A 24,836-nucleotide genomic window follows, 5' to 3' on the forward strand; every position below is an offset into this window, starting at 1 on the left:
ATCTCTCTCCAATGTCAGATAAAGAACAGTGGAAAGTACCCCGAGAGGCTTTTCACATAAGAAATCTCTTGACCAAGTTGTACAATTGTACTGAGTTATATAGATTTTATGTTCTTTGTGACATCAATAAAAAAAATTAATCTATTGACTACCCTAACCACAACAAATACATAAAGAAGGCACGGGGTGCACTGTACCTAGGCCACTGCAGAATTCCTCCCAGATATTTATATTGAGGTATAAAATTTACACAGTGTGGCAAAACATCAGTCTTCCAAATTTCACAGCCAAAAACTGGAATAAGGCGGTTTAGGTTCTTTATTGGCCTGAACTAGTATTTCAGCTCGAAGTCTAAATGCATACAGTCACTGAGGAAATATTTATCTAAGCTAATCAGAGTAGGTTGGTTTTTGTACAAACAGTTGCTGGTTATTAAGAAAACAGCACCATGGAGTGTGTAAAAGTTGTATTATTATAGACTAATACCATTCAGCAGCCTGCCATCAAACAGGGACTTATCTAAAAACAAGAACCAGTCAAAACAGACATTATACAAATCAGAGCTACACAGTTAGGATATACAGATTTCCACCAACATGCATGACCATCTCTTTTGCTAAAGGGATGACCCAATTCCATACTAGTCTAACATGTATTATTCACAATACAGAATTTATTTGTGCTGAAGTTCTTTTTCCCCATCACACATGATATGTCAGTTTCAATAGCCCCAAAACCAAAGCATCACCCTGATATCACTGGCATGCCTACGTCACTTCTGGGTGATGTATGCATGTTGCGTGACATCCCCCACCCACTCCCAGAACGCCCCCCAATCCCCCCACCGGTGTGACAATTGGAGCTGGCAATGCTATTGCCGTCTCTGGGTTGGAAAATACCTGGGGGTTTTGGGGGTGCAGCTGATGGGAGGCAGGACCTCAGCGGGGTATAACGCCATAGAGTCCACCCTCCAAAGCAGCCATTTTATGCAGGGGAACTATCTCTATTGCCTGGATGTAGGGATCCCAAGTCCTCCCCGCCCCAGAGGCCCGTTCCCTGGCGCCGCTGGATCAGGCCCTGAGGGGAACTCCACCCCGACGTGCATGTCACCCGGAAGTGACGCAGGCACGCCGGGCAGGTTGGGGGCGGGTCCACGGCCATACAAGGGAAAACTCTATGGTTTTCCCTTGTATGGCCGTGACCCCGCCCCCAGCATGCCTGGCGTCCTCCTGTCACTTCCGAGTGATGTGCGTGCGGTGCACACAAGACGCCGGCTGGGAGCCCCCCGCTCCTGGCGAAGATAGACTTGGCAACCCTACCTGGATGTAAGTTCTAACTCTGGGAGTTTGGCAACCCTGCCTTAACATCAGCTGTCCAGTGACTGCTAAATGTCTCCAGGAAAACAATTCACACATTTAGAGTCCTTGTGTCCCTCCATGTGACCATTATGAGTTGAGTCAATCAGATATTCTCCCAGAGTTCTGTGCACAAAACGATTTCCATGCAGGATATTCAGATTGAAACTATAGGACACAGGGAGAGGAAAATTATGGTTTCCTTCTTGTGCCATTTTCTCAACCAGAACTGGCCCCAGGAGCCACCGTTTTCTCTGTTGGGGGAACCATTTAGAGTAATCAACAAATGTATGGTTCCTAGGATCACCAGTGAGGGGAGAGGACATTGTAACATGTGAATTAGCCCTCATTTAGTAGAATCTCTGTATCAGGAAGAGGGGGGAGTAAGAGAAAGTGGTATCATTACAATGGAGGAGAAGAGTGGTGTGCGAGTGAGAGCTATTAGCACATAGCAGGAGAAGAAGAGGGAGGAAGACAAAACTAAAATACGAAAAAGAGAAGGAATGCATGGACAGTGTAGTGGTTTGAGTCACAAACGTTGCTAGTAAATATTGAGGTTAACTGGTGTGGTTAGTCCAATTACCACTAGTTAGCAGCGTGCTTAGATAAAGCTACAAATGTAGGAGCATCACTTTACCAGGTTACTCAGCTTACAAAGCTACACAGAGAACCATGTTGTAAGGTTAGAATAGAAATACTTCTCTCTTTATTTGAGAAGCACACTTTGGATAGGAAAGAGTAGGGACAGGATAGAGTACTAACTTACTAGCTAAAGGATGGAAGCAGATGGCAAGAGGCCCATCTGCCTCTTGGTGCCAAGAGAGGACAGCATGTCTTTCTCTTGCTGTGTGCAGGGAGAGAGTTTGTCTTCAAGTGGACTGAGAGAGAATGGAAGGAAGGGGAATGGTCCCTGGGAACACAATCTGAATTTAAAGGGGACGGTGGCAGAAGAGTAAAGACAGAAAGAAAGGTCAGTGTGCCTGTCTAGCTATCTAGCTTCTCTTGCCATAGTCTGGAGATCGGACAGCTGGGTTAGCCAGCTGTCTCAGCCTGAGCTACCTCACAGGGTTCTTGTGGGGATATAAAGGGGGAGCTATGTACTCTGCCATCAGCTCCTTAGAAGAAGGGCAAGATTAAAAAGAACATAGAAATAGAGACCTGCAGGCAGAGTACTAGTACCAGTCAGCAGGGGTAGGGGGGCTTTAGGAGAAGAGGCTGGGGTCCTCACAACTTTGATACAAATGCTTGGGAGTTAGTTTAGAATTCTGAGGCATTTTACATAAAATGTAAGCTATTTCTATCCGCTTTGTCTATAGAGAACCAGTGGGATACAATTACTCATTGCTATATACACAGCAAATCCCCAAAGGCAAGTGCATACAAGGATAAGATGTATTCGAATTACCTTCCTAAGGAAATGAGTAAGGAAGTTCTCTTCATGCCATTGCTGGACTTTGTTCTATGCACGTAAGGCACGCCTTTGCTCACATGTAGAAGATTAAGGGTGGGCCATGTGTTCACAGCTCAGCAGCCAAATTAGAATCCTTTTCATTCATGCACTTTTGACTGCTGAACATGAACTAGGTAAATGCAACGGGATTTCTGAGGGACTAAATCTCCCAACAGCCCCCCTGACTCTGACCTAAGAAACAGCTGCCTTTTTTTCTGAGAGGGAGAGGAGAGACAGAAAAGAAGAGGGGGAAGAAAGGGCTGAGGGAAAACTATAGCCAGGAACAGGCCTGTGAGCTGGAAGTTCACCAGTGATTGTTCTAGAAACTGGAGCAAAGAACTTCTTGGAGTATTTCTGTCAGAATGAAGCTAAAGACCTTCTTTACTATTGACTCTTGTCAGGAAAGAAGGGCCTGCAACCAATGCATTCCAAAAACCAGTATTCTAGTGCAAAAGGCCTAGTTAAAGTTGATCTTGGAACCCGGTTATCATTTCCCTCTCTTTCTTAGGCAAACCTTGTTGATTGTTGTTATGGATGTATCTGTCAGAGCAATTACTGGAACCTACCGGATTGGTAATAAAAAGGTGCTAGCCCTGAAGTATTCCTAAGCAGTTGCCTCAAAATTTAACTGCAGAAGGAATACTAATCTGAGTTATATTACAGAAACCTCAAAAGAAAAACATCCCAATCCCAAAAGACCCAGTTTGGTGTAGTGGTTACGAGTGCGGACTCTAATCTGGGAGAACCAGGTTTGATTCCCCACTTCTCCACATGCAGCTGCTGGTGTGACCTTGGGTCAGTCATAAGTCCTTTCAGAGCTGCTCTCTCAAGGGCAGTTCTCAAGTGAGCTCTCTCAGCCCCACCTACCTCACAGGGTGTCTGTTGTGGGGAGGGGGAGGGGGAGGGATTGTGAACTGCTCTGAGACTCCTTCAGGTAGTGAAGAGCAGGATATAAATCCAATCTCCTCCTCCACCTCTTCTTCTCTGTCTTCTTCAAAACTGGGAACATACAGAAGTTATGGAACACCTCTTGTTTTAATGTGTGTCAAGCATAGGACAGAAAACTGAGGTGATCGCCTTTGCCCAGAGAGATTACGGTTCAGGACATTACATTACATTACAGACAGGCTTCTGAGTGTGAGAATGATTCACACTAGTTCCATGCTGCTTCTGTTCCAGGGATTGTAATGATAGGAATTGAATACAGACAACCCTTCCCCAAATAGTAACTTACTATGGTGTGTATGTAACTGTTTGGTAAACTGATCATCTGTATTGTCTTGCCAAGCGTTTAGGAAAAATCTTACCACACCCCTGCTTTGCTGGGATCAGACAGCTGTTTACTGAGGGGCACCTTAATCAGTGTATGTGTGTGTATATGTGTCTGTATAGACCTACCAAGCCGTGCCAATTTTTATGACACTTCTCTACAGTCTGAAAGAATGTCTGGCATTGGGTGAAAGGCACAAAGTGGGCTTACTATAGATGCAAGAATCTCAGGGATCCTGAGGCCTACTCCGAGGGAGAACACTCTGGCTGCGGCCAGAAAGGCAGGTTTTATCCACTTCCCTTGTGGTTCCCTTGTGGATCAGACTGTGACATCTGGCTCCTGGCCCCCAGTCATTGGGCTCCCGTTCGAATCCATCTCCCAAGTGCATTGGACAGATACCGGGGAAAGGCCAATGTTAACGAGAGCACTCCACAGTCCTGGACGTCTGATCATTTCATTGCATGGCCAAGCTGTTTGGGGAAGCCTGGAGCTTCCAGTTCACAGCCACCATTTTTTTCACACAGTAAGCAACGTGTGCATAAGCATTTGTACGCGGCCAGCTTGGGAGTCCCTGCCAACCAGAAAACTGCACACATATGCACATGTGGGTATGGGACTCCCTTCAGGAACAAATGCAGCCAAGTCTGGACAGCCAGCAACAGGGTGATTGGGCACCCCAGCCAGTTACTGGGGGATGTGTGATCGATATTTCCTGGCACAAGACACACCGAATTAAAGTGGAGGCACGATCAGACTCACCAAGCTTGTCGTCTGACCGTAGCGTCTGTGAACCAGCTACAAGAAGGCCACAGTGCCAAACTCTGCTATTGAGTCTGGGGGTTCAGACTGCTCGAGTGAAGTACCAAAATCCATAGTTTTACCAACGTACTGGCATGCAAGCTTTTGATGGAAGTAAAAAAAGAAGACTTTAGTCTACCCAGTGATGCCACAGTATACAGCCAGCACTCTGATCTTTTAATTGCAGCTAGCTCTCAGTGAAGACACAAGATATGGCCTTGCTTTGTTTTTGGGTGAAGGTAACCATCTATAGATGCCCCCAGAGGACAAAGGAGAAAAAGAAGAAGAAGAAAAGAGATTGCATCTATATCTCGCCCTTCACTTGGAGTCACAGAGCAGCTTACAAACTCCTTTCCCTTCCCCTCCCTACAACAGACACCCTGTGAGGTAGGTGGGGCTGAGAGAGCTCTTTCTGGAACTGACCTTGAGAGAACAGCTCTGATAGAACTATGGCTTGCCCAAGGTCATCCAACAGCTGCAAGTGGAGAAGTGGGGAATCAAACACGGTTCTTCCAGATTAGAGTCCACCCACTTAACCATGCACTTAACCACTGCACCAAGAGGGCAAGATTTGCATATGCCAACTTATACATACTTACAATAATTTAAATAAAAATACAGCTTCCCGTAGTGCCTGCTCTGTCTGCTATCGAGGTGCTAACAGTTGATGGGGAACACTGCAAGGCCTCTGCTCTCCCTCCTTATAGGTCATCCTCTTTCATTTACCCTAAACAGCCTGGTTAGCTTCAGCAGCCCTTACTGCAAGTGCAGACAGCAATGGGGACCCAGTGTAGCTGCTGAGGAAAAGAGCCTACACAAGCCCATTGTCTGCTGTTTCCGTCTAAGAAAAATGCTGCTCAAATAAGACTACATAGCCAAGAGACACTGGGAGCTGCGGGAAACCGAAGAGCCTCCAGCAGCAGCCAACCTCTATGGATCTTGGGGCAGCTAGCAGAGTTAAGCCCCATGAGAGGAGGAGGAGGAGAAGGAGAAGAAGAAGAAATTGGATTTATACCTCATCCTTCACTCAGAGTCTCAGACCAGCTTACAATCTCCTTTCCCTTCCTCTCCCCACAACAGACACCCTGTGAGGTAGGTGGGGCTGAGAGAGCTCTGAGAGAACTGCTCTTGAGAGACAGCTCTGAGAGAACTGTGACTAACCCAAGGCTGCATGTGGAGGAGTGGGGAATCAAACCCAGTTCTTCAGATTAGAGTCCGCCGCTCTTTAACCATCACACTACACCAAAGTGGCAGCCTGTCATCCATCTCCTCTGCGAATGCTCCCTCGTCTTATTTATTTTTCAATTTATATTCCACCCTCCCCGCAAGCAGACTCAGGGCGGATCACAGTAGGATTCTAAAACACATAAATATAATTTACAGAATAATTAAAAACAATTCAAGATATCATAGATTTTAAAAAGAAAAAAAACACAAAACAGGTCTCGCTATTTCATCATATACACTGCAGAGCCTTCTTTTGCCACCTGGAACCTGTACTTGTTACGAACCACTTGCTGTTAGGTGCCTCCCATTTAGGATGGGCAGGAAACACGCCGGCCCCACCCCACCCCACATTATGCAGACCTCATATTATTTACAATTCCATTGTCAAGTAGCACAAATCACAGAGATCTCTCATGTGCATGATGTGCCTCTGACAGTGGGACCCCCAGAACTCTAGAGGGAGATGGCGGTAAAGGGGAAGTGGCACACTGAAACCTCGCAAGCAGGAAATGCAATAAAAATATGTCAGAATCAGTTGACTGTTCATGAGACACTGTGTTTTTTTCCTGCAGCAACCCCAAACTGAATTTCTTCTTATCTGAAGTAAAAACGCTCCAACAGACTGGGAACATCTATGTTTAACCAAAGAACAGATGGACCAAAGCATGTGATTTTATATCTGAGCAGTGATCTGCTACTGAAAGAACGCTGACACCATCAGTGATAAAGGCACACATCTGTAGGGTTGGTTGCACAACCTGCACTTTACAGAGGATCAAATACATTGGAAATCTGTGCAGTTTGTTCTGCTTGCCTGTGTGGTTGCATTCTGTGCTTTTAAATATATCATTACCTTCCCAGAGGCTGTGAGAATGGCCAACTTAGATGGGTATAGTAGACAAACTTAGACATCCATGCCAGATATCTTTAGTTAGGCACACCATTCATGGAGGGTGGAAGAGAACAGTCTTTTCTCCCTCCGCTTCTTGTTCAGCACTCCATGGAATCCTTCAGGATTTGTTGTTTTTCTGGCTAGCTCATTGGTAGTACTCCCTGGATAGCTAGTTTTATATACAGTTAAGGTCTAGCTATGCACACAAAAAGTATGCATTCCTTTGGTTAAAAACAAAGAGAGCTGGTGGGGTGACTGTCTAGAGTAGATGGCCTTGTTATATTGAAAAAGTAACAGTCTTAACATGAACGTCAAGCAATTTAATCTCACATACCAAAGGTTCCTTGAATTTTACTAAGGATCTCCACACGTACCCACGCCTCTCCCTTTCACTCTCCCTCCCTGTTCCCCTGAAATACAAAATTTAAGGACCTCCACACATACCCAAGCCTCTCCCTTTCACTGAAATACAAAATGTACTTAGGATAAGTTTATCTATGGTACAGACCTATAGGTAAAGGTAAAGGTTCCCTTGCTCGAAAGCCAGTCGAATCCGACTCTAGGGTTGCGGTGCTCATCTCCGTTTCAAAGCCGAAGAGCCAGCGCTGTCTGAAGACGTTTCCGTGGTCATGTGGCCGGCATGATTAAACACCAAGGTGCACGGGACGCTGTTACCTTCCCACCGAAGTGGTACCCATTTATCTACTGGCAATTTCTTGCTTTCGAACTGCTAGGTTGGCAGGAGCTGGAACTAGAGACGGGAGCTCACTCCATCATGCGGCACCCGGGTCTCGAACTACTGACCTTCCACAGCCTGCAGTTCAGCGTCTTAACCACTTGAGCCACCACAGTTTGTTATAAAATACTAATCTTCCTCCCAGAACTACAGACATGTTTGGTGAGGGAGCCTAACCCTGCAGTCCTAAAGAAAGTTAGCCCTTTAAAGCCCATTTATCTCAATGACCACAGAAGGTTACAACTCTACTTTGTTTTTACATCAAGTCACAGCCAAAATATGGTGGCCAGTGTTCCCTCTAAACTGAGTTAGTGTGAGCTAGCTCACAGTTTTTTAGCCTCCGGCTCACACATTTTTGTCTTCGCTCAGGAAGGACAGCTCCAGAGCAAACTAATTGATGCAGCAGCCAAATCGCTCGCTCACAACCTTAATGCCAGTAGCTCACAGAGTTGAATTCTTGCTCACCAGACTCCACAGCTTAGAGGGAACATTGATGGTGACCCCATAGGGTTTTCAAGGCAAGAGACGTTCAGAGGTGGTTTGTCATTGCCTGCCTGCCTCTACATAGTGACCCTGGTACTCCTTATTGGTCTCCCATCCAAATACCAATCAGGGCTGACCCTGCTTAACTTCTGAGATCTCACAACATTGGGCTAGCCTGGGCTATCCAGGTCAGGGCATAGTTCTACATAGGATTGCACTAATGGGCTCACCATATTTTCACCATACTACAGTTTCCAGGATTCTCTGCAGAAAACTATGGCAGATAAAATTGTATTTTAAACATTTTTAATTGTATAGATATACTCTTATTCTAATGACCATATCTTCCCTGACCATCAATAAGCATTATGCAGGTTCAAATATACCTATATCAAAATGTTAGATGTAAGTGTATTTACATTGTGGGATTTGCTGCTACTGTTATTTTTTTGGCCAGCTTTGTATATTGATCTTCAGTGGTCTCACCCTTGAGGTAATCCCATTGACGTCACTTGGCCTACATCTGGAATGCATTTAGTTTCAAGAAGAAAACAAAGCTTAGTTACTGCCTATGGGACTGTGGCCAGTAACTTCACTGGAACCAGGGATTTGCCCTTTCCACTTTTAGAAAATGCTATATCAGTGCTTGCACAATCCATTTGATTTCATTGAGGTTCTAAGAGTGCAACTGCTAGGTGTACCCACCTCCGTACCTCATTGTCTCTCCTTAGGACATGCACTTAATCATGCAGTTAAAGTTGTATTTTTACAGATCTGTATTAACTGTATAGATAGGATCTTATTCCTAGCTTCACTGGCTATCAAAAGTAATTATTCAGATTCAGATATAATGAGATCAAACTGTTAAAAGTATATATATTGGCTCTTGCTTTGTAAAAGAAAAAGCAGGATAAAAATGTGTAAGTACATAAATAAATATGCAAAAGAAATGTGTAAATGGACTGTTCTCAAAACTGCCAAAGAGGTGATGTTTACTAGTACATTAAACTCATTTATCCAGACCATTCAGACTTTGGATAAAAGGGAATGCAATTCAGCATAGGGTTATGCTGACAGTACACTACACAGAATACACAGAATGAATTTGTGAACTAACAGGCTTCTGCTGAGTATACCGTTGCTTGCAGTACCCCTGTTGTCAACTTTCACTTATTTCCTAATCCTCCATCCATTTCATTGACCTTTGTTAGTACCATCAGCCAAGTAGACTTAGAATATTGACTACATTAATGCTACAGTCACTAAAGCATAGCACACATACCTCCATCTGTTGCATTTGTCTCATTAAGAGCTGCACAACAAAGAAATGGAGAAAACATATGAATATTCTAACTACTAACAAATATCCTGCACATGCAGGATATTGTTGAAAAACACAGACTAGTCACTATTGTGATCAAATCTAAGGGCAATGCTTAACTATGGTAAGACACAGCTTTCAACTGGAGCTGTGTATTCATAAGCATGGATGCTTTGGCAGTTTGCAACTGCCAACTCAAACCTTGCAGAGTTTCATTCCACGATGAATCTACTTTGCTAGAGTTTCACAGGAGATATACAAGGAAGTATTTGCTGTGGTACAGAGACAAAACTTGGGCAGCAAGAAGAAACAATAGAAAGGAGCCTAAATATTTTGGATGCCTCTGTTTTATCACATTATGAAGATCAGGTACTGGCAGCTCATGAATACCACCACAGTGAAGCCAGTTAAACGGTCTGCCTGTTTGCTCAGTCTAGTATATTCTTCCAATATTGTATCTAAATATTTTTCTTTTGACTTTCAAATGCCTTCATTCTCTTGCAGATACTTTTATCCAGTTTGCTTTTATCCCATCCTTCCTGCAAGAAGTTCAGGATAGCATAACATTGTTCTCTCTCTCCCCCCTTTTATTCTCATAGCAACTCTGTGAGGTTGGCTAGGCTGAGAGAGAGTGGTTGGCCCAAACTCACCTAGCAAGTTTCATGTAGGGTTGCCAGGTCCCTGCCTGCGGGGGGGGGGGGGGGAGCTTCCTTTATGGGATCTTCTGGCGCATGCATTATGCGCATCCAGAAGTGCATCATCACGCTAGGCATCATGCCAGGGGGATGCTCTAGCATTTGGCCAGAAACTCTATGGTACCGTAGAGTTTTTAGAAACTCTATGGCAGAGTCCCGGCACCTTGGGGGTGGGGTTCCCCCACCAGCCAGATTGGGGGGCCCTAAAGTGGGCAAACCCCTGCCCCCCATGGGGAAATGAGAAGCCTAGTTTCATGGCAAGTGGGGATTTGAACTGGGTCTCTCAGCTGCTTGTCCAGCACTCTAACCTCTACACCAGACTGGCTCCATCGACTTTCTTCCCTATCCGTATCCTTTCTCACTCTCTTTTCTCCAGTCCTACTCTTGTTTTTTGTAAACATCATATACTGCATTTGGCATAGGAGCCCCAAATCCAAGGAGCCCCAGTTGAATAGGACATGATAAAAATATATGTAAAGCCTTCCAAGAGACAGTACTGAAATTGCTCACAGACTTTCTGCTTTTTTGGAAGGATATGTTTGTTTCCTGCCTTGCCTGCCATTCCAGATTATCAAGCATGGTTATCCGCAGCAAAAGATGAATGGTTAGTGATACCACACTCTCCTCCTTCCTCCACAATTCCCTACTGACTCTGGGAAGCTCATTTCTTTTCTTTCCTTTCCTTTCCTGTCCTTTCTTTCCTTTCATTAGAAGATGCTTCTGTGGAATCTCCATTTGTCTTCAGGCGACTGAATCCTTTCTGAATATAGCTGATGGTCTTTCTTATTTCTTATTTCACCCATTTGGTTCACTGAGGCTAACAATGAAACTCTCAGGTCCACTTATATAAAATTAATCAGTGATCATATCATCAACAGACACAGTTCACTCTCCTACCATTGAAAAATGCTCCTGTGTGCACTCAGGTACACCCATGAATATATAGTACCTCATAATTGATTGACTGATTTATTTATTTTTATACCCCGACCATTCCCCATGGTGTTTACAAATCTATAAGAGACAATAACACTCCAAATGACCCTCCCCCCAACAAAAATGGTCTGCGGCCTATACCCATCAAAGCCCTAGCAAATAGCCCTGACCTGGAAAGCCCAGGCAAGCCCAATCTTGTCAGATCTCAGAAGCTCAGCAGGGCTGGGCCTGCAAGAATCCAGGAGGCAAAGGCAGGCTATCAAGCCACCTCTCTGAATGTCCTCCATGCCCCTGTAGGAGTCACCAGAGGTCACCATGATTTCCAGGCATACGCATGTGCAAACACGCACATACACAAAATGCACCCTCCCTGCTGAGGCCAGCTCAGAGTGGCTTACACAAACAGGGCGGCTTACACAAAATACTCCAAAAAAAAGCCCTAGCAAATAAAATGGCCTTGCAGCATCTCCTACAAATTTCTTGAGATGACAGCCCTTCATCTCCTTAGGCAGCCCATTCCGTAGGGTGGGAGCTATAATAGAAAAAGGACAGACTTCAGTCGATACTCATCCAGCTACCTTAAACAGGGAAACAGCCAGTAGGTGGCAATCTATGAGCTGGCACATGGGGACATACGGGTAGATGGCTGAATCCTAGGTTCTGAAGAACTCTAAGGTCATGGCAGTGAACCTGGCTCTGGATATGTGAAACTGCTTCAATCATATATCGATTGGGGTGGGTGGGGGGGGGCTAATTGTGATTTAAAGTGGAAAATGGATGCCACAATATGTAATTGCTACTTGTTTGGCTGTCATTGTTACAATTTAATATTTAGTTATTTAGCCCTGTAATTATGCAAGGAACCTACAGAACACAGAGAGATAACATGTAATGATACCGATAGAAGGTCTATAAGAGACATATAGAGGAGAGGGAGAGGAAGGACCTGAAAGTGATGTTATTGTGGGCAGGTGAGAATGAATAGACAAAAAAGCTAAAGGGGTGGGCTGGTATGGAAAGCTGTCCAAGAGAAGTGGATCATCCATCCTCTGCTTTTGCCATGATGTCCCAGGCTATCCGGATCTCGTCAGATCTCAGAGCTAAGCGGGGTTGGCCCTGGTTAATATTTGGATGGGAGACCAGCGAGGAAGGCCAGGGTTGCTTCACAGAGGCAGGCAATTGGAAACCACCTCTGAATGTCTCTTGCCTTGAAAACCCGACAGGGTCACCGTAAGTCAGCTGCAACTTGACGGCACTTTCCAGCAGCAGCGGCAGCCAGCAGGTGAAGACCTTTTTTGTTTCATTTGGCATTTCTTCAGTGATCCCTCCTTCCTGCCCAATGTTTTAATTGGTGTGTTTATGTTTTTGTATGTATTTTACCTATGGTTTTAATTATTTTAATGATGCTATTTTTGATGTGTGTGTGTTTTTTAAAAGGTGTGATTTTATTATGGACGTTTTAATTTGATAGCTGCCTTGGCGGCCCTTATGAGGGCAGAACGGTTTGGTGTACATCTTGTAACATAAATAAAATGAAATAATAAGGAGGATAAAGTTGGGCACTTAGTAAGGTGAGTGGATGGTACAATGGGCACTTTAAGTTTCAGAATGTCTAGAAGTTAATGTCCCTGGAAGATAGTTTATCAGTTAAATGAGATTTTATGTTACCCTTTTTTCCTTTTTTCTTCTTCGTATAACTGAGACAGCATTCCTGTGATCACAGCTAATGGCAAAGAAGAAGGGACAGGCATGGTGTGAGCAGTGCAAACCCAATAGGACTAAGGTCAAACCAGAGAATCTCTGCAGCAGAAACTGAAGGTGGGGGAGGGGCATTTTTGCAAGCCTAGCAGAAACAGTGCTTCTGTGGCAGTGCAAACCCAACACAACTAAGATCAAACCAGAGAGTTTCTGCAGTAGAAACTGAAGGTGAGGGGTATTTTTGCAAGCCCAGCAGAACCAGTACCACTTTGGCAGTGCAAATCCAATAGGACTAAGGTATTCGGCAGTGTAAAATGTACTAGTGCCCAGCAGAACCCAGTGTCAATGTGGTGATGCCAGCTCAATCACAATCCAATCAAGGGGGAGCATTTTGCAAGCCCAGCAGAACCAGTACAATGTACAGAGTACCCAGCAGTACCAGTGCAATCACAGAGTGCCCAGCAGAACCCAGTGTCAATGTGGTGATGCCAGCTCAATCACAATCCAATCAAGGGGGAGCATTTTGCAAGCCCAGCAGAACCAGTACAATGTACAGAGTACCCAGCAGTACCAGTGCAATCACAGAGTGCCCAGCAGAACCCAGTGTCAATGTGGTGATGCCAGCTCAATCACAATCCAATCAAGGGGGAGCATTTTGCAAGCCCAGCAGAACCAGTACAATGTACAGAGTACCCAGCAGTACCAGTGCAATCACAGAGTGCCCAGCAGAACCCAGTGCCAATATGGTAAGGCCAGCTCAACAGGACTGATCCAAAGCACAGAATCACACTCCAAGCAAAAGGTGGTGGTTGGAAGCCCACCAAAACCAGTACAATATATTAGTGCCCAGCAGAACCCAGTGACAATGTGGCAATGCCAGCTCAATCACAATCCAAGCAAGGGGAGCATTTTGAAACCTAGCAGAACCAGTACAATGTACAGTGTGCCCAGTAGTACAAGTGCAATCACAGAGTGTCCAGCAGAACCCAGTGCCACTGGCACTGCAAGCTTAAAAGGACTGATCTCAAAGCAGAGTCACAAATACAAGCAAGGGGGTGGGATTTTGCAAGCCCTGTGCAAGAAAATGGGAAGTGAACAAAAAGGAACACCAGGGAGGGGGGGGAACCCTCTTGAAACTGACATGACTAGTTTGAAACTGACAACCGTGTTCCCAAGGCTGGAGAATTCCATCCCTCCTGTTGCTTTGAAATTTGGTAAACATTTTGTTTGAGCTGAGACTGTCTGGAAGTGTATCCATTCACTATCCTGCAGGAACCTCCATGGACTGCTTGAAAGTTTGTGGAAAGTTCATGCTGGTTGACCTGCCATGAACATTAGTTCACAAACCTCGAACCAGCCAAAATTCATCACAGACTTTAGTTCTTGAGCAGGTTTGTGCCCATCCCTATTGCTCACTCACCTTCCACTTCCAGAGTTACAGGTTTCGAATAGGCTGTTCCAAGGCTGTTCTTTGCCACACATCGATAGTGACCAACATCTTCTCTTTGAACATTATGAATCCGTAAACTTCCTGAATCAAGAATGGCAATCCGGGTATTTTCCTGCCACAAATGAGAGGGATCAGAGTGAGAAGGGATAGAACATCTGTAAGGATGCATATGAGCCAACCTAGGCCTTTTGCATCCAGCAGCTCCACTAAACCAACCCCACATGAACACCCAAAGCTCCCTAACACAGAATCAGATGATCTGTCTATCAGGGCCAGTACTGTGTACTCAGATTGGCAAAGGCTCTCCGAGGTCTCAGGTGGAAGCCTTTTAATTGAAGGTACCAGGGACTGAACCCAGGATCTTCTGCATGCAAAGCAGATGCTCTCCCACTGAGACACAGATGCTCCCCCACAAAAGGATGCAATGGGATGCTTGTTTTTATATATAAATGCTATCATCTACTCACCTTTATAACATTTTCTCCTTTGATCCATGACACAGAAGGCTTGGGATTCCCCATAGTGGTACATGGAAAAACTGCCTTTAAACCTTCAATTATCTTTACATTGGAAGGTGGGCGAGTTATTCTGGGTTCTAAAATTTAAAAGGCCAAAATGAAATCGAGATGATAACCACACATCCAAAAGCAAGATGACTAACATATCACAAATAAACGTACTTCAATTATTTTTCATCTTCCTATGGCTCAGAAAGGATCTACATACAGAAGCAGTCATTCTCAGGGCTTTGCTGAACATTATGTGTAACCCAAATTGAGTCAGGGGTTCCCTGAACCGACTTGTGGTACATGTAGCATCAAGGAGCTGGTTTCTGCTCATGAGGGCAGCACACTATTTTCTTGACCCAAAATGGCCACGGAAAGGGCCTCGTTTCCCCCTTTCTGGGGTTCCATGTGTACTAACTGCAACATGTGGAAGGCCTAGAATTAGCAATCAAATATATCCATCCCTGCTCCAGCCATATGTGCAGGGGACAGTTTGGGAAGGTTTGAACTGCACACACACACACATACACAAAAGATAGCAGGATCCAGCAAGGAAATAATCCGCTGGGACGAGATGCAAGTGAGGCTGTAATCCTAAACCGTGGGTTGGATCCAGACTAAATTTTCCATTAGTGGGACAATGTTTTCCTACTTCTCCTCTCCCAGAGCAGTCCACCAATCTCTGCAAAATGGTGCTCCTGGAAGAGAGGAGATCCTGAGGAACAACACCGGGGGGGGGGGGTGTCTGCAGAAGGAAGAGGCAATTGTTGGAAACTGCCAATTAAGTCTGCATCCGCCCCCAGCAGAAGAAGAAGAAGAAAAGAAGAAGAAGAAAAGAAGAAGAAAAGAAGAAAAGAAGAAGAAAAGAAGAAAAGAAGAAGAAAAGAAGAAAAGAAGAAGAAAAGAAGAAAAGAAGAAGAAAAGAAGAAAAGAAGAAGAAAAGAAGAAAAGAAGAAGAAAAGAAGAAAAGAAGAAGAAAAGAAGAAAAGAAGAAGAAAAGAAGAAAAGAAGAAGAAAAGAAGAAAAGAAGAAGAAAAGAAGAAGAATCACATCAGCAGGTGCAAGTGGAGGAGTGGGGAATCAAACCCGGTTCTCCCAGATTAGAGTCCGCACACTTAACCACTACACCAAACTGCTACCTGTAAGCATCCATGTGCAAAATGTCTTGCCTGGTTAGGCCCAGATCAGCGCAATAGGCTTATACTTACTCATTTTCACCTGCAGTGCTCCACAGCTTTCTGCTGGTACTCCTACTCCATTGTTTGCAGTGCAGCAGTATACTCCGTCATCACTGTCCTCCACACTCAGAATGGTGAGAAGCTGCCCATTTTCACGTATGCTGTATCGCGTGTCAAAGGGCCTGGAGATGTATTAACATTCTTTACAAGAGTAAACCTGAACTTGTTCAACTCAGATAATGAAAAACTAGCCGGGTATGATTATTGGCAATCTCAATTAGTTTACTTATGGGTGCAAACTAGTACCTAACCAGTTATGTGGACATGCGGGGTTTTATTCTGCTTAATTTTAGAATCATCCTGACCTGACCCTGAGGGCCAAAATAGATGTTATCCAGGAGATCCATATTTAAGATATTCCTTGGCTTTTTTTCAAAGGCTAAATGCAGCTGCATGAGGTGGGGGGAAGCAATTCGCGGAGAACCAGTGTGTTTTCCCCTACAACGCAAATTGCAGTGGGGGGGGGAGGTTGAGAAATTCTTCCCACCACTGCTGATCTGAAGCACCACCACATTCCATGTCTGCAAAGAAACTGCATGGAATCTTCATGGATATTCCCAAGTTCTGTTCAGTTTAGCATTATCACTCTCAAAAACCAATGGGCACAGTTTATCCAAACAGAAGCCAAAACTTTGCATATTCAAATCCCATTGATTTCAATTGAGAAGACTTAATACACATGCTTAATACACATGCGTAAATGATAGGCTAATGGAGCAACAACTGAGTAATCAGAAAAGATTGTTATTTTTTTAATTGTAGAGTGCCCTAGCTTAGTTAAAATGCAGACAAAACTAATCTGGCACTAATTGTCAGGGCAGGAAAACTTAACATCCATATACTGATTTCACAAAACGATTTACAGAATAACCTTCAGGATATGATTGCCAGCCTCCAGGTGGGGCCTGGAGATCTCCTGGAATTATATTTGATTACCTAAAGAAAATGGCTGCTTTGGAGGGTGCTGAGGTCCCTCCCCAAACCCTACCCTCTCTAGGCTCCAATCCCAGATCTCTAGGAATTTCCCAACCCAGCGTTTGTAACCCTACTTTAGGACCATCCCCCATGTTACAGGGTGAAAACCCAGGTTTGCCATCAGGCATTCAGTAGCCCAAAAATATACCTGTAGGACACATGTGCTGGCAAATTCATTTACTGTATGGGTTCTAGCCATACATGTAAAATGTATTGCATGTACGTCTTTAAAAATGTGTGTTGTGGCCCTATAACATTCTACATTTATGGTATAAGGACTGCCATGGTGATGTATCAATCAATGACCAAAAACTTGGATGTTATTGTATGTATGGGGAGGGGCCGTGGCTCTTCGTGCATGCAATTCTTACCTGATAGGAATGTTATTGCGGGTCCAGGTAACTTCTGCCTGGGGATAAGCCTCTACCACACACACAAAAGTGGCTACCTCTTCAACCAGAGCATCTACTGTTTCAAGAGCAGCAGATATAATAGGTGCTGCAGAACAGAAAATGAAATGGCTTGAGCAAATGACTGTTAATGAAAGAAACATGAGCCTAATTAAACCAATGCCTCATAAGCCTCCCTCCATTGCTGCTAACAGTAATTTTAAAGTCAGAATCAATTATAATTAACATATAACAATCACGATTCAGAAGCAACCAGAAGTAAAAGCATAATGCTATCATGTTGATACTGTAAAAATCTCATCCAACTGATAGAAAAGCCCTCTGAAACAGGAAAGCATGTACAGCTTTCCTAAGAAACAGTAAATGCAGACCTCTCACAGTACAGCGTTCTACAAAAAGGGTACTACAGACCAAGAACTCCTAGCTTCTTGTGGCCATCTGTGGGTTTCCAGCCCCATACCAGCAACCCCCAGGAGCTTTAGAGGAGGGGAATCGTGAGGGGGTGGAGTGCAACTGACACAGTGACATCACTTCTGGGAGATTACCCATCACTGCATCAGCAGCATTCTTGGAATTTCCCCAATTTTGAGACCACAGTGATAGGGAAAATTCCTAGAGAGCTACGTTCACAGTGTCCAGCACTAACACCTTCCAAAAACTTTGCAACAAAGCAGGTTTGGGAAAAATCAAAGGGAAGCCAAGGAAAACCCTAGAGATGCACGAACCAAGATGCTGTGGGGAAGCAGGGGGAAAAAGGCTTCCTAATGTCATTGAACCTGGAGGAATAAAACCTGTATGGAAAAGGTCACAGACAGAATCTGGGAGACAGAATCAGGGAGACAGAATCTGTTGTTCCACCCTCAAACTGTGTAGCCTAAGTCTGAGTTTTCAGATACGTGTTGTGAAGATACAGGTCTAAGTTTCTTCTCCTTCATTTCAGAGTTTCTTCCTTTCACAACCAAACTAAGAAAGGGCTGTGATTATCAGGCAGATGAGTTTGAAGAAAGCAAACAGAAAGGCTCTCTGGTTAATACTGAAGTATTGTTAACTATACAACAAAGAATTCCTGCATTATTTACCAAGCAGAGAACACCACACATGTATTCTACGTTAATTATCTATCCTTTGTTGTTGAAGAAACTCAATGGCTTTCCCTATGGGAACACTTTCCCTATGAGGAAAGGTTAAAGCGCTTAGGGCTCTTTAGCTTGGAGAAAAGACGACTGAGGGGTGACATGATCGAGGTTTATAAGATTATGCATGGGAAAGAGCAGGTAAAGAAAGAGGTACTTTTCTCCCTTTCTCACAATACAAGAACTCGTGGGCACTCCATGAAACTGCAGAGCGGTCGGGTTAGAACGGATAAAAGGAAGTACTTCTTCACCCAAAGAGTGATTAACACATGGAATTCACTGCCACAGGAAGTGGTGGGTGCTACAAGCATGGACGGCTTCAAAAGGGAATTAGATAAGCATATGGAGCAGAGGTCCATCAGTGGCTATTAGCCACAAGGTATAGCTAGGGGCTCTGGGGCAAGTGATGCTCTGTCTTCTTGGTGCTTGGGGGGGGGTCAACAGTGGGAGGGCTTCTAATGTCCTGGCCCCACTGCTGGACCTCCTGATGGCACTGGTATTTCTGGCCACTGTGTGACACAGAGTGTTGGACTGGATGGGCCTTTGGCCTGATCCAACATTGGCGTCTCTTATGTTCTTATGTTCTTATGTTCTTATGGCTGTGGCCACACACACTAAATAATCCACTTTCAATGCACTTTCCAACTGGATTTTGCAAGTTCACACAGTAAAATCCAGCTGGAAAGTACACTGAAAGTGGATTCAAAGTGGATTATTTCGTGTGTGTGACTGCAGCATATTTGTATTTTGAGTTCTACTTGTAAAGGATAAAAGGTGATTAGAGGGTCTGGGGAGTTGCTCTGAAATTATAGTTTCTTTCAGTTTGTCTCCTGATAATTTCCTCTAGGAGCAATGCAGGAATATACTCAAATTGGTGTGCTACAGCCAAAAGGAGGCCTGATTTTGCATCAACTGAAGTTTATTAAAATATTTATGATCCACCTTTCTCTTGTGGTTTAAGGCAGTTTATAATTCCAGGATTAAAAACATACAAAACACAATAAAATCCTGACCCAAGAAAATGCCTGCAGTTTAAACCCCATTATTATTATTATTTCCCTATTTACAAAGCTTGTATATTGGGACCTCCAGTATTTATTATTTATAGTTCACCATTCTCACTGAGGCTCAAGGCATATTTTAAAAATGACCACAGAGGTTAACAACAGGTCTTCTTTTCTGTTATCCCATTTTTGGCAGCTACCGTGAAAGCAATATGCTGGGCATTGCTGCATCTATATGTTTTGAAGGAATAAATTAATAAAATAACTTTGATAGCATAAACTACCTTGAGTACGGCTCCACACAGAAATGTGGAGTATCGATCAGCAAATAAATCAAATTCCTCACAAAACAATCTAAAACTAGCATCAAACAATTAAACAGCATAGAGATAAAACCAGCTTAAAAATAAGCAACTTGAAGAAAAATCATGTCATGCGGTTCTGATTTCTCCTTTCTCTGGAAACCTGTATATACATTACCAATGTCATTCTAAATTGTTCAGTGTCTCAACATTACACTGAAGAATGTTAAATACTTAAATACTCTCATCATAAAGCAACGCTTGATGGAGAGTGAAAGGACATCTCCTAGGATTTCTTTTCCCTCTCCATGCTGCTCTTGGCATCAAAACACATTTATGAACAGTTTGTTCAGAGTATGTCCCTCATGTGTGTTTTATGCTTTCTCTGCAGCTCACCTTGGGAATGCTGTGAGTGGTAAGGAACACACACACCCGACCTTCTCAGAATGCAAAAGCCCAGTCCTACCCATACATAAATCACAAAATGGACATTATTGCAAAAGACTGGGTGACTTTTCCCAGCTAGAGAGCTAGAAAACAACTCATGGGTGTTGCCAAAATTAGTATTCCTTCACTTGGAACATGGACTCTAGCTATTGGTTAGCTCTGACCGTCCATACAATGTGAGCATTGCAGCTCCAAAGTTCTTCTCTGGATATCTATCCAAGCCATACTCTGCCATGACACATGAGGATTTACAAACCTTAGTTGTTGGGTTTGGGGTTTTGTTAGCTTTCTCTGGTATACACTTTTGTGGGCACATCAACTTACTTAAGATCATTTTCAGAACCCCTGATCAGCTCCCCCACCCCAGACTTCAGAAGGCACATAGTTACCCAAGACAGGGCTTTTTCTTTGGTGGCTGCCAGCATTTTCCGGGCACGCTCAACTGAGACCTATTTTATTGTCCTTTTGGCATCACTTCAAGATAATGTTCTGATCTTTTTAATGACTGGTTTCTTTTTGCCCTACAGTTTCTTACTGCGATTTCCATATAACAAATTAATTTTCCTGACTTCACAGTATTAGTAAATCTTATGTTTTTGTTAGATGCCTTGAAAGGTTTGCACACTGAAATATGGGGGAGAAATGTATTTAAAATAATAAATATGTGGCTAGGAATTAATGCATTGTACTTGCAACTGAGCCTTTTTCATTGGCTAAACTACTGACATCAGCCTTCCCATTCCCAATATCTTCCTAATGTTGGCATTTTAATTCACCAAATCATCTGAATGTTTTTGTAAAGAGGAATTCTTCCTCTCTCACCCCAGTTTTGCACATGAAAAAATAAGTATCCAATGCTGAACTGTAAAAACTATAAGCAGAACCAATAGCCTACAGCCAAGCTAGCCATTTCACACAGTTGTGTGTTTCTCTTCTTCTCCCAACTTCTTTTAGACTGAAAAACAACTTTGGAGGTTGCAATCAACAGCAGAAGAGTGACAGGATGAGTCTTCCCTTCATGTCATTTCTCAAAATTATATTTGATTTGTTTGTTTGTTTATTTATTTGATTCTAACCACTCTCCCCCACCAGAGCATGGCTATTTACAACATAATAATACATCGTACAGGATTAAAATTTAAAAACCAATAAAAATGCAGTAAATGACCTAAAAAGATGGTGAAATTTTACCAGTGCCACTGCCTCACAGAGGTGGGGGCAGGAGTGGATGGAAGTGCCAGAAGGATGCAAGCCTCGCTGTCCTCAACCAAATGCCTGGTGGAACATCTCTGCCTTACGGAACTGTAACAGGTCCCACTGGGCACGGATGTTATTTGGCAGTGAGTTCCACCAGGTTGGAGCCAGAGACAATGTGCGCATTACGGCTCCAAAGTTCTTCTCCGGATAAGAAATCCCCTCCAACCAAGCTGCTTTACAGTCTACAGGAGAATGATAGGCGATCCCTGCATCTTTTCCCCTGCAGGTGAGAAAGCTGTCGAGGGGATGTAATTTTGACTGGGCAGATGGCAGGAAGGGGGGGGGGATTTAAGTATCCTATTATCTTGCCAGTCCTCCCCTACCAATTTCAGTCTCTCACCGCTGGTTTTCATTTTCTAAAAAAGTCCAGGGGAATAACCATAGAAAAGCCATCCATACTATCACAATTCTGGTATCATGTCTATATATTTGTCTGTGTGTGGTAAATCTGTCAATACATAAATGGTTTATAATATATAATGCATTTACAGGTCTCACTGATATAAATTGGAAATACCCCTTTAATTGCACACTGGGCTGCAATGAATATTTGTATGGCTGTCTATACATTGTACACAGACAAATGGGGACAAATAGGTTAATCTCGGAGTGTTCAACCCATGCAGTCCTATGTATGTTTACAGGAAAGTAATTCCCTCTGAGCTCAATGGAACATTCCCCAGTAAAATGTGAATGGGATGGCAGCCTAAAACATACTCTGCTAGTGGTATAGTACAGCTGTTCCCATCTTAGCATTTGCCTTTGGTATGATAAACACACTTCCCTCTCACAGAGCCGTCCCAAAAATTCCTTACTCATCACAGCACAGCTTACAACTATTTGCAAATACAAAAGGAACAAGATTTATCTGTACTTATTCTTCAGACGCAATTACAGAGGCAGTTGTAGGAGAAAACAGTTCATTCATACATGTCTCTATGAGGTGTCCCATATGAAAAAGAAACACAAAGTCCTGAGCCAATGACGAAGCAAAGAAAAGATGCAAACCGTTTACCTTTGGGGAGTTTCTCAGTCAAGCTGAAGGCTGCCAGGGTGAAGAAATGTACAAGTGGAATGTTTAGCGAAGTTTTCATGATTACTCCACAGGGGGGGAGAGGGATGCGCCTTCTTTAATCCAAGACAGGCATATTCCTTTGCTGTTTCATTTTAAAGCGTGGATCATTGCAAAGTTTCTTCTCAGCCACTGACTCTGTAGGTTCTAAGTATAATCAGGAATTCTTCGACTTGGCTGCAGTGATGGACACGACCAGCTGGTGCGCTTCCACTTAGGTCAGTATCAAAACGTGGGGCTCATGAAACAAGAGAATGCAAATCCCCTGAGCATTCCTTTTAAGCAAACAGTGAGGAGCACAATGCCTTGATGCCTTTCTAAAATAATAGCTTGACCCGGTACAGCATGAGGTGTTAGGCCTTTGCCTCACACCAAGCCAAATATACTCATTGCTGGTGTTTTAAAAGAAATCTTTCTGGATCGGACCAAAGGGTTGTTCAGTCCTGTATTCTGAGATCATCAGGTGGCTTTGGGAAAGGTACAATGTGGCCAAGTGCAAGGTGATGCACATTGGAGCCAAAAATCCTAAATATAAATACACATTGATGGGGTCTGAACTGGCAGAGACTGAGCAAGAGAGAGATCTTGGAGTTGTAGTGGATAACTCACTGAAAATGTCGAGACAGTGTGTGACTGCAATAAAGAAGGCCAATGCTATGCTGGGGATTATTAGGAAGGGTATTGAAAACAGATCAGCCAATATAATAATGCCCCTATATAAATCAATGGTGAGACCTCATTTGGAATACTATGTGCAGTTCTGGGCACCACACCTTAAAAAGGATATTATAGCTTTGGAAAAAGTGCAGAAAAGGGCAACTCGAATGATAAAAGGGTTGGAACACTTTCCCTATGAGGAAAGGTTGAAGCGCTTAGGGCTCTTTAGCTTGGAGAAAAGACGACTGAGGGGTGACATGATCGAGGTTTATAAGATTATGCATGGGAAAGAGCAGTAGAGAAAGAGGTACTTTTCTCCCTTTCTCACAATACAAGAACTCGTGGGCACTCCATGAAACTGCAGAGCGGTCGGGTTAGAACGGATAAAAGGAAGTACTTCTTCACCCAAAGAGTGATTAACACATGGAATTCACTGCCACAGGAAGTGGTGGCGGCTACAAGCATGGACGGCTTCAAAAGGGAATTAGATAAGCATATGGAGCAGAGGTCCATCAGTGGCTATTAGCCACAAGGTATAGATAGGGGCTCTGGGGCAAGTGATGCTCTGTCTTCTTGGTGCTTGGGGGGGGGGTCAACAGTGGGAGGGCTTCTAATGTCCTGGCCCCACTGCTGGACCTCCTGATGGCACCTGGTATTTCTGGCCACTGTGTGACACAGAGTGTTGGACTGGATGGGCCTTTGGCCTGATCCAACATTGGCGTCTCTTATGTTCTTATGTTCTTAAGGCAACACCCTTCCTATGAATATACAAAACTGCCTTTTATTGTGGTAGAACATTGGTCCATCTAATCCAGGAATGTGACTGGCAAAAACTTTATAGAGTCACAAGCTTAGTCTTCCTGATTGGGATGCTTGTAACTATAGGTGTTTAAGCTTGAAAGTGGAGTGCTATGGTTGGATCCCGTCAGATTTCCCACTCAACTCTCTTTCCTCACTATGGCTCCCATCCCACATGGCTTTTGTCTACATGGATTCCACAGTCCTCAGGATAGTCTTTTCAGCAGTCCCTTTTACCAACAGAAAAGCTGGTAGGATTCAAACCATAACATACAAGTCCTGTGCTCTGTCACTGAACTGCAGCCCTCCCTTGGTTTTTATTATCAGTATCTGATATACAGTGACATACTGCAATTGAACATGAAAGTTCCTCCCAGCTATTAATTCAAATACTTGACAAAAATGTAATTGCCCTATAATTTGTACCTGTTATGTTGATGAAGCAGATCTGGAATGCTTTAAACCATGGCCACATTATGTGGTAGTGAGTTCGGGGACTTCCGGTAGGCTGCGTTCATGATAGCAGGCTAGCTATGGAGCTCTGCCTTAACCTCCAACATCTTGGCTTTATTCCCGCAGAAAAATCATGCTTAAGGTTCAAAGAACTCCTCCTGTAATAAGGAAGAATAAAAGTCAACAAGAAGGAAAAGCAGCAAACACAGTAAGTGCATATTTTCTTTAAAAGAAGCCTTGTTGGTACAGGAAGACTTATCAACAAGCCCTGAG

General features: G+C 43.7%; 1 protein-coding gene across 1 annotated transcript in view; it reads right to left on the reverse strand.

Annotated features, from left to right (window-relative positions):
- The window catches only part of MUSK (muscle, skeletal, receptor tyrosine kinase), a 64,659-nt gene extending 41,871 nt beyond the window's left edge, over positions 1-22,788 (reverse strand). The window contains exons 1-5 of the mRNA XM_015416046.1: positions 22,599-22,788; positions 17,402-17,528; positions 16,026-16,177; positions 14,779-14,906; positions 14,282-14,423 (exon numbers count right to left, since the gene is read on the reverse strand). Of these exons, the coding sequence (XP_015271532.1) occupies positions 14,282-14,423; positions 14,779-14,906; positions 16,026-16,177; positions 17,402-17,528; positions 22,599-22,677 (628 nt within the window). The 5' untranslated portion in view covers positions 22,678-22,788. The remainder of the gene's footprint in view (positions 1-14,281; positions 14,424-14,778; positions 14,907-16,025; positions 16,178-17,401; positions 17,529-22,598) is intronic.
- Between the last annotated feature and the right edge of the window lie 2,048 nt (positions 22,789-24,836).

This window comes from Gekko japonicus, unplaced genomic scaffold, assembly GCF_001447785.1.
Source record: "Gekko japonicus isolate JY-2015 unplaced genomic scaffold, Gekko_japonicus_V1.1 scaffold226, whole genome shotgun sequence".
Classification (NCBI taxonomy): domain Eukaryota; kingdom Metazoa; phylum Chordata; class Lepidosauria; order Squamata; family Gekkonidae; genus Gekko; species Gekko japonicus.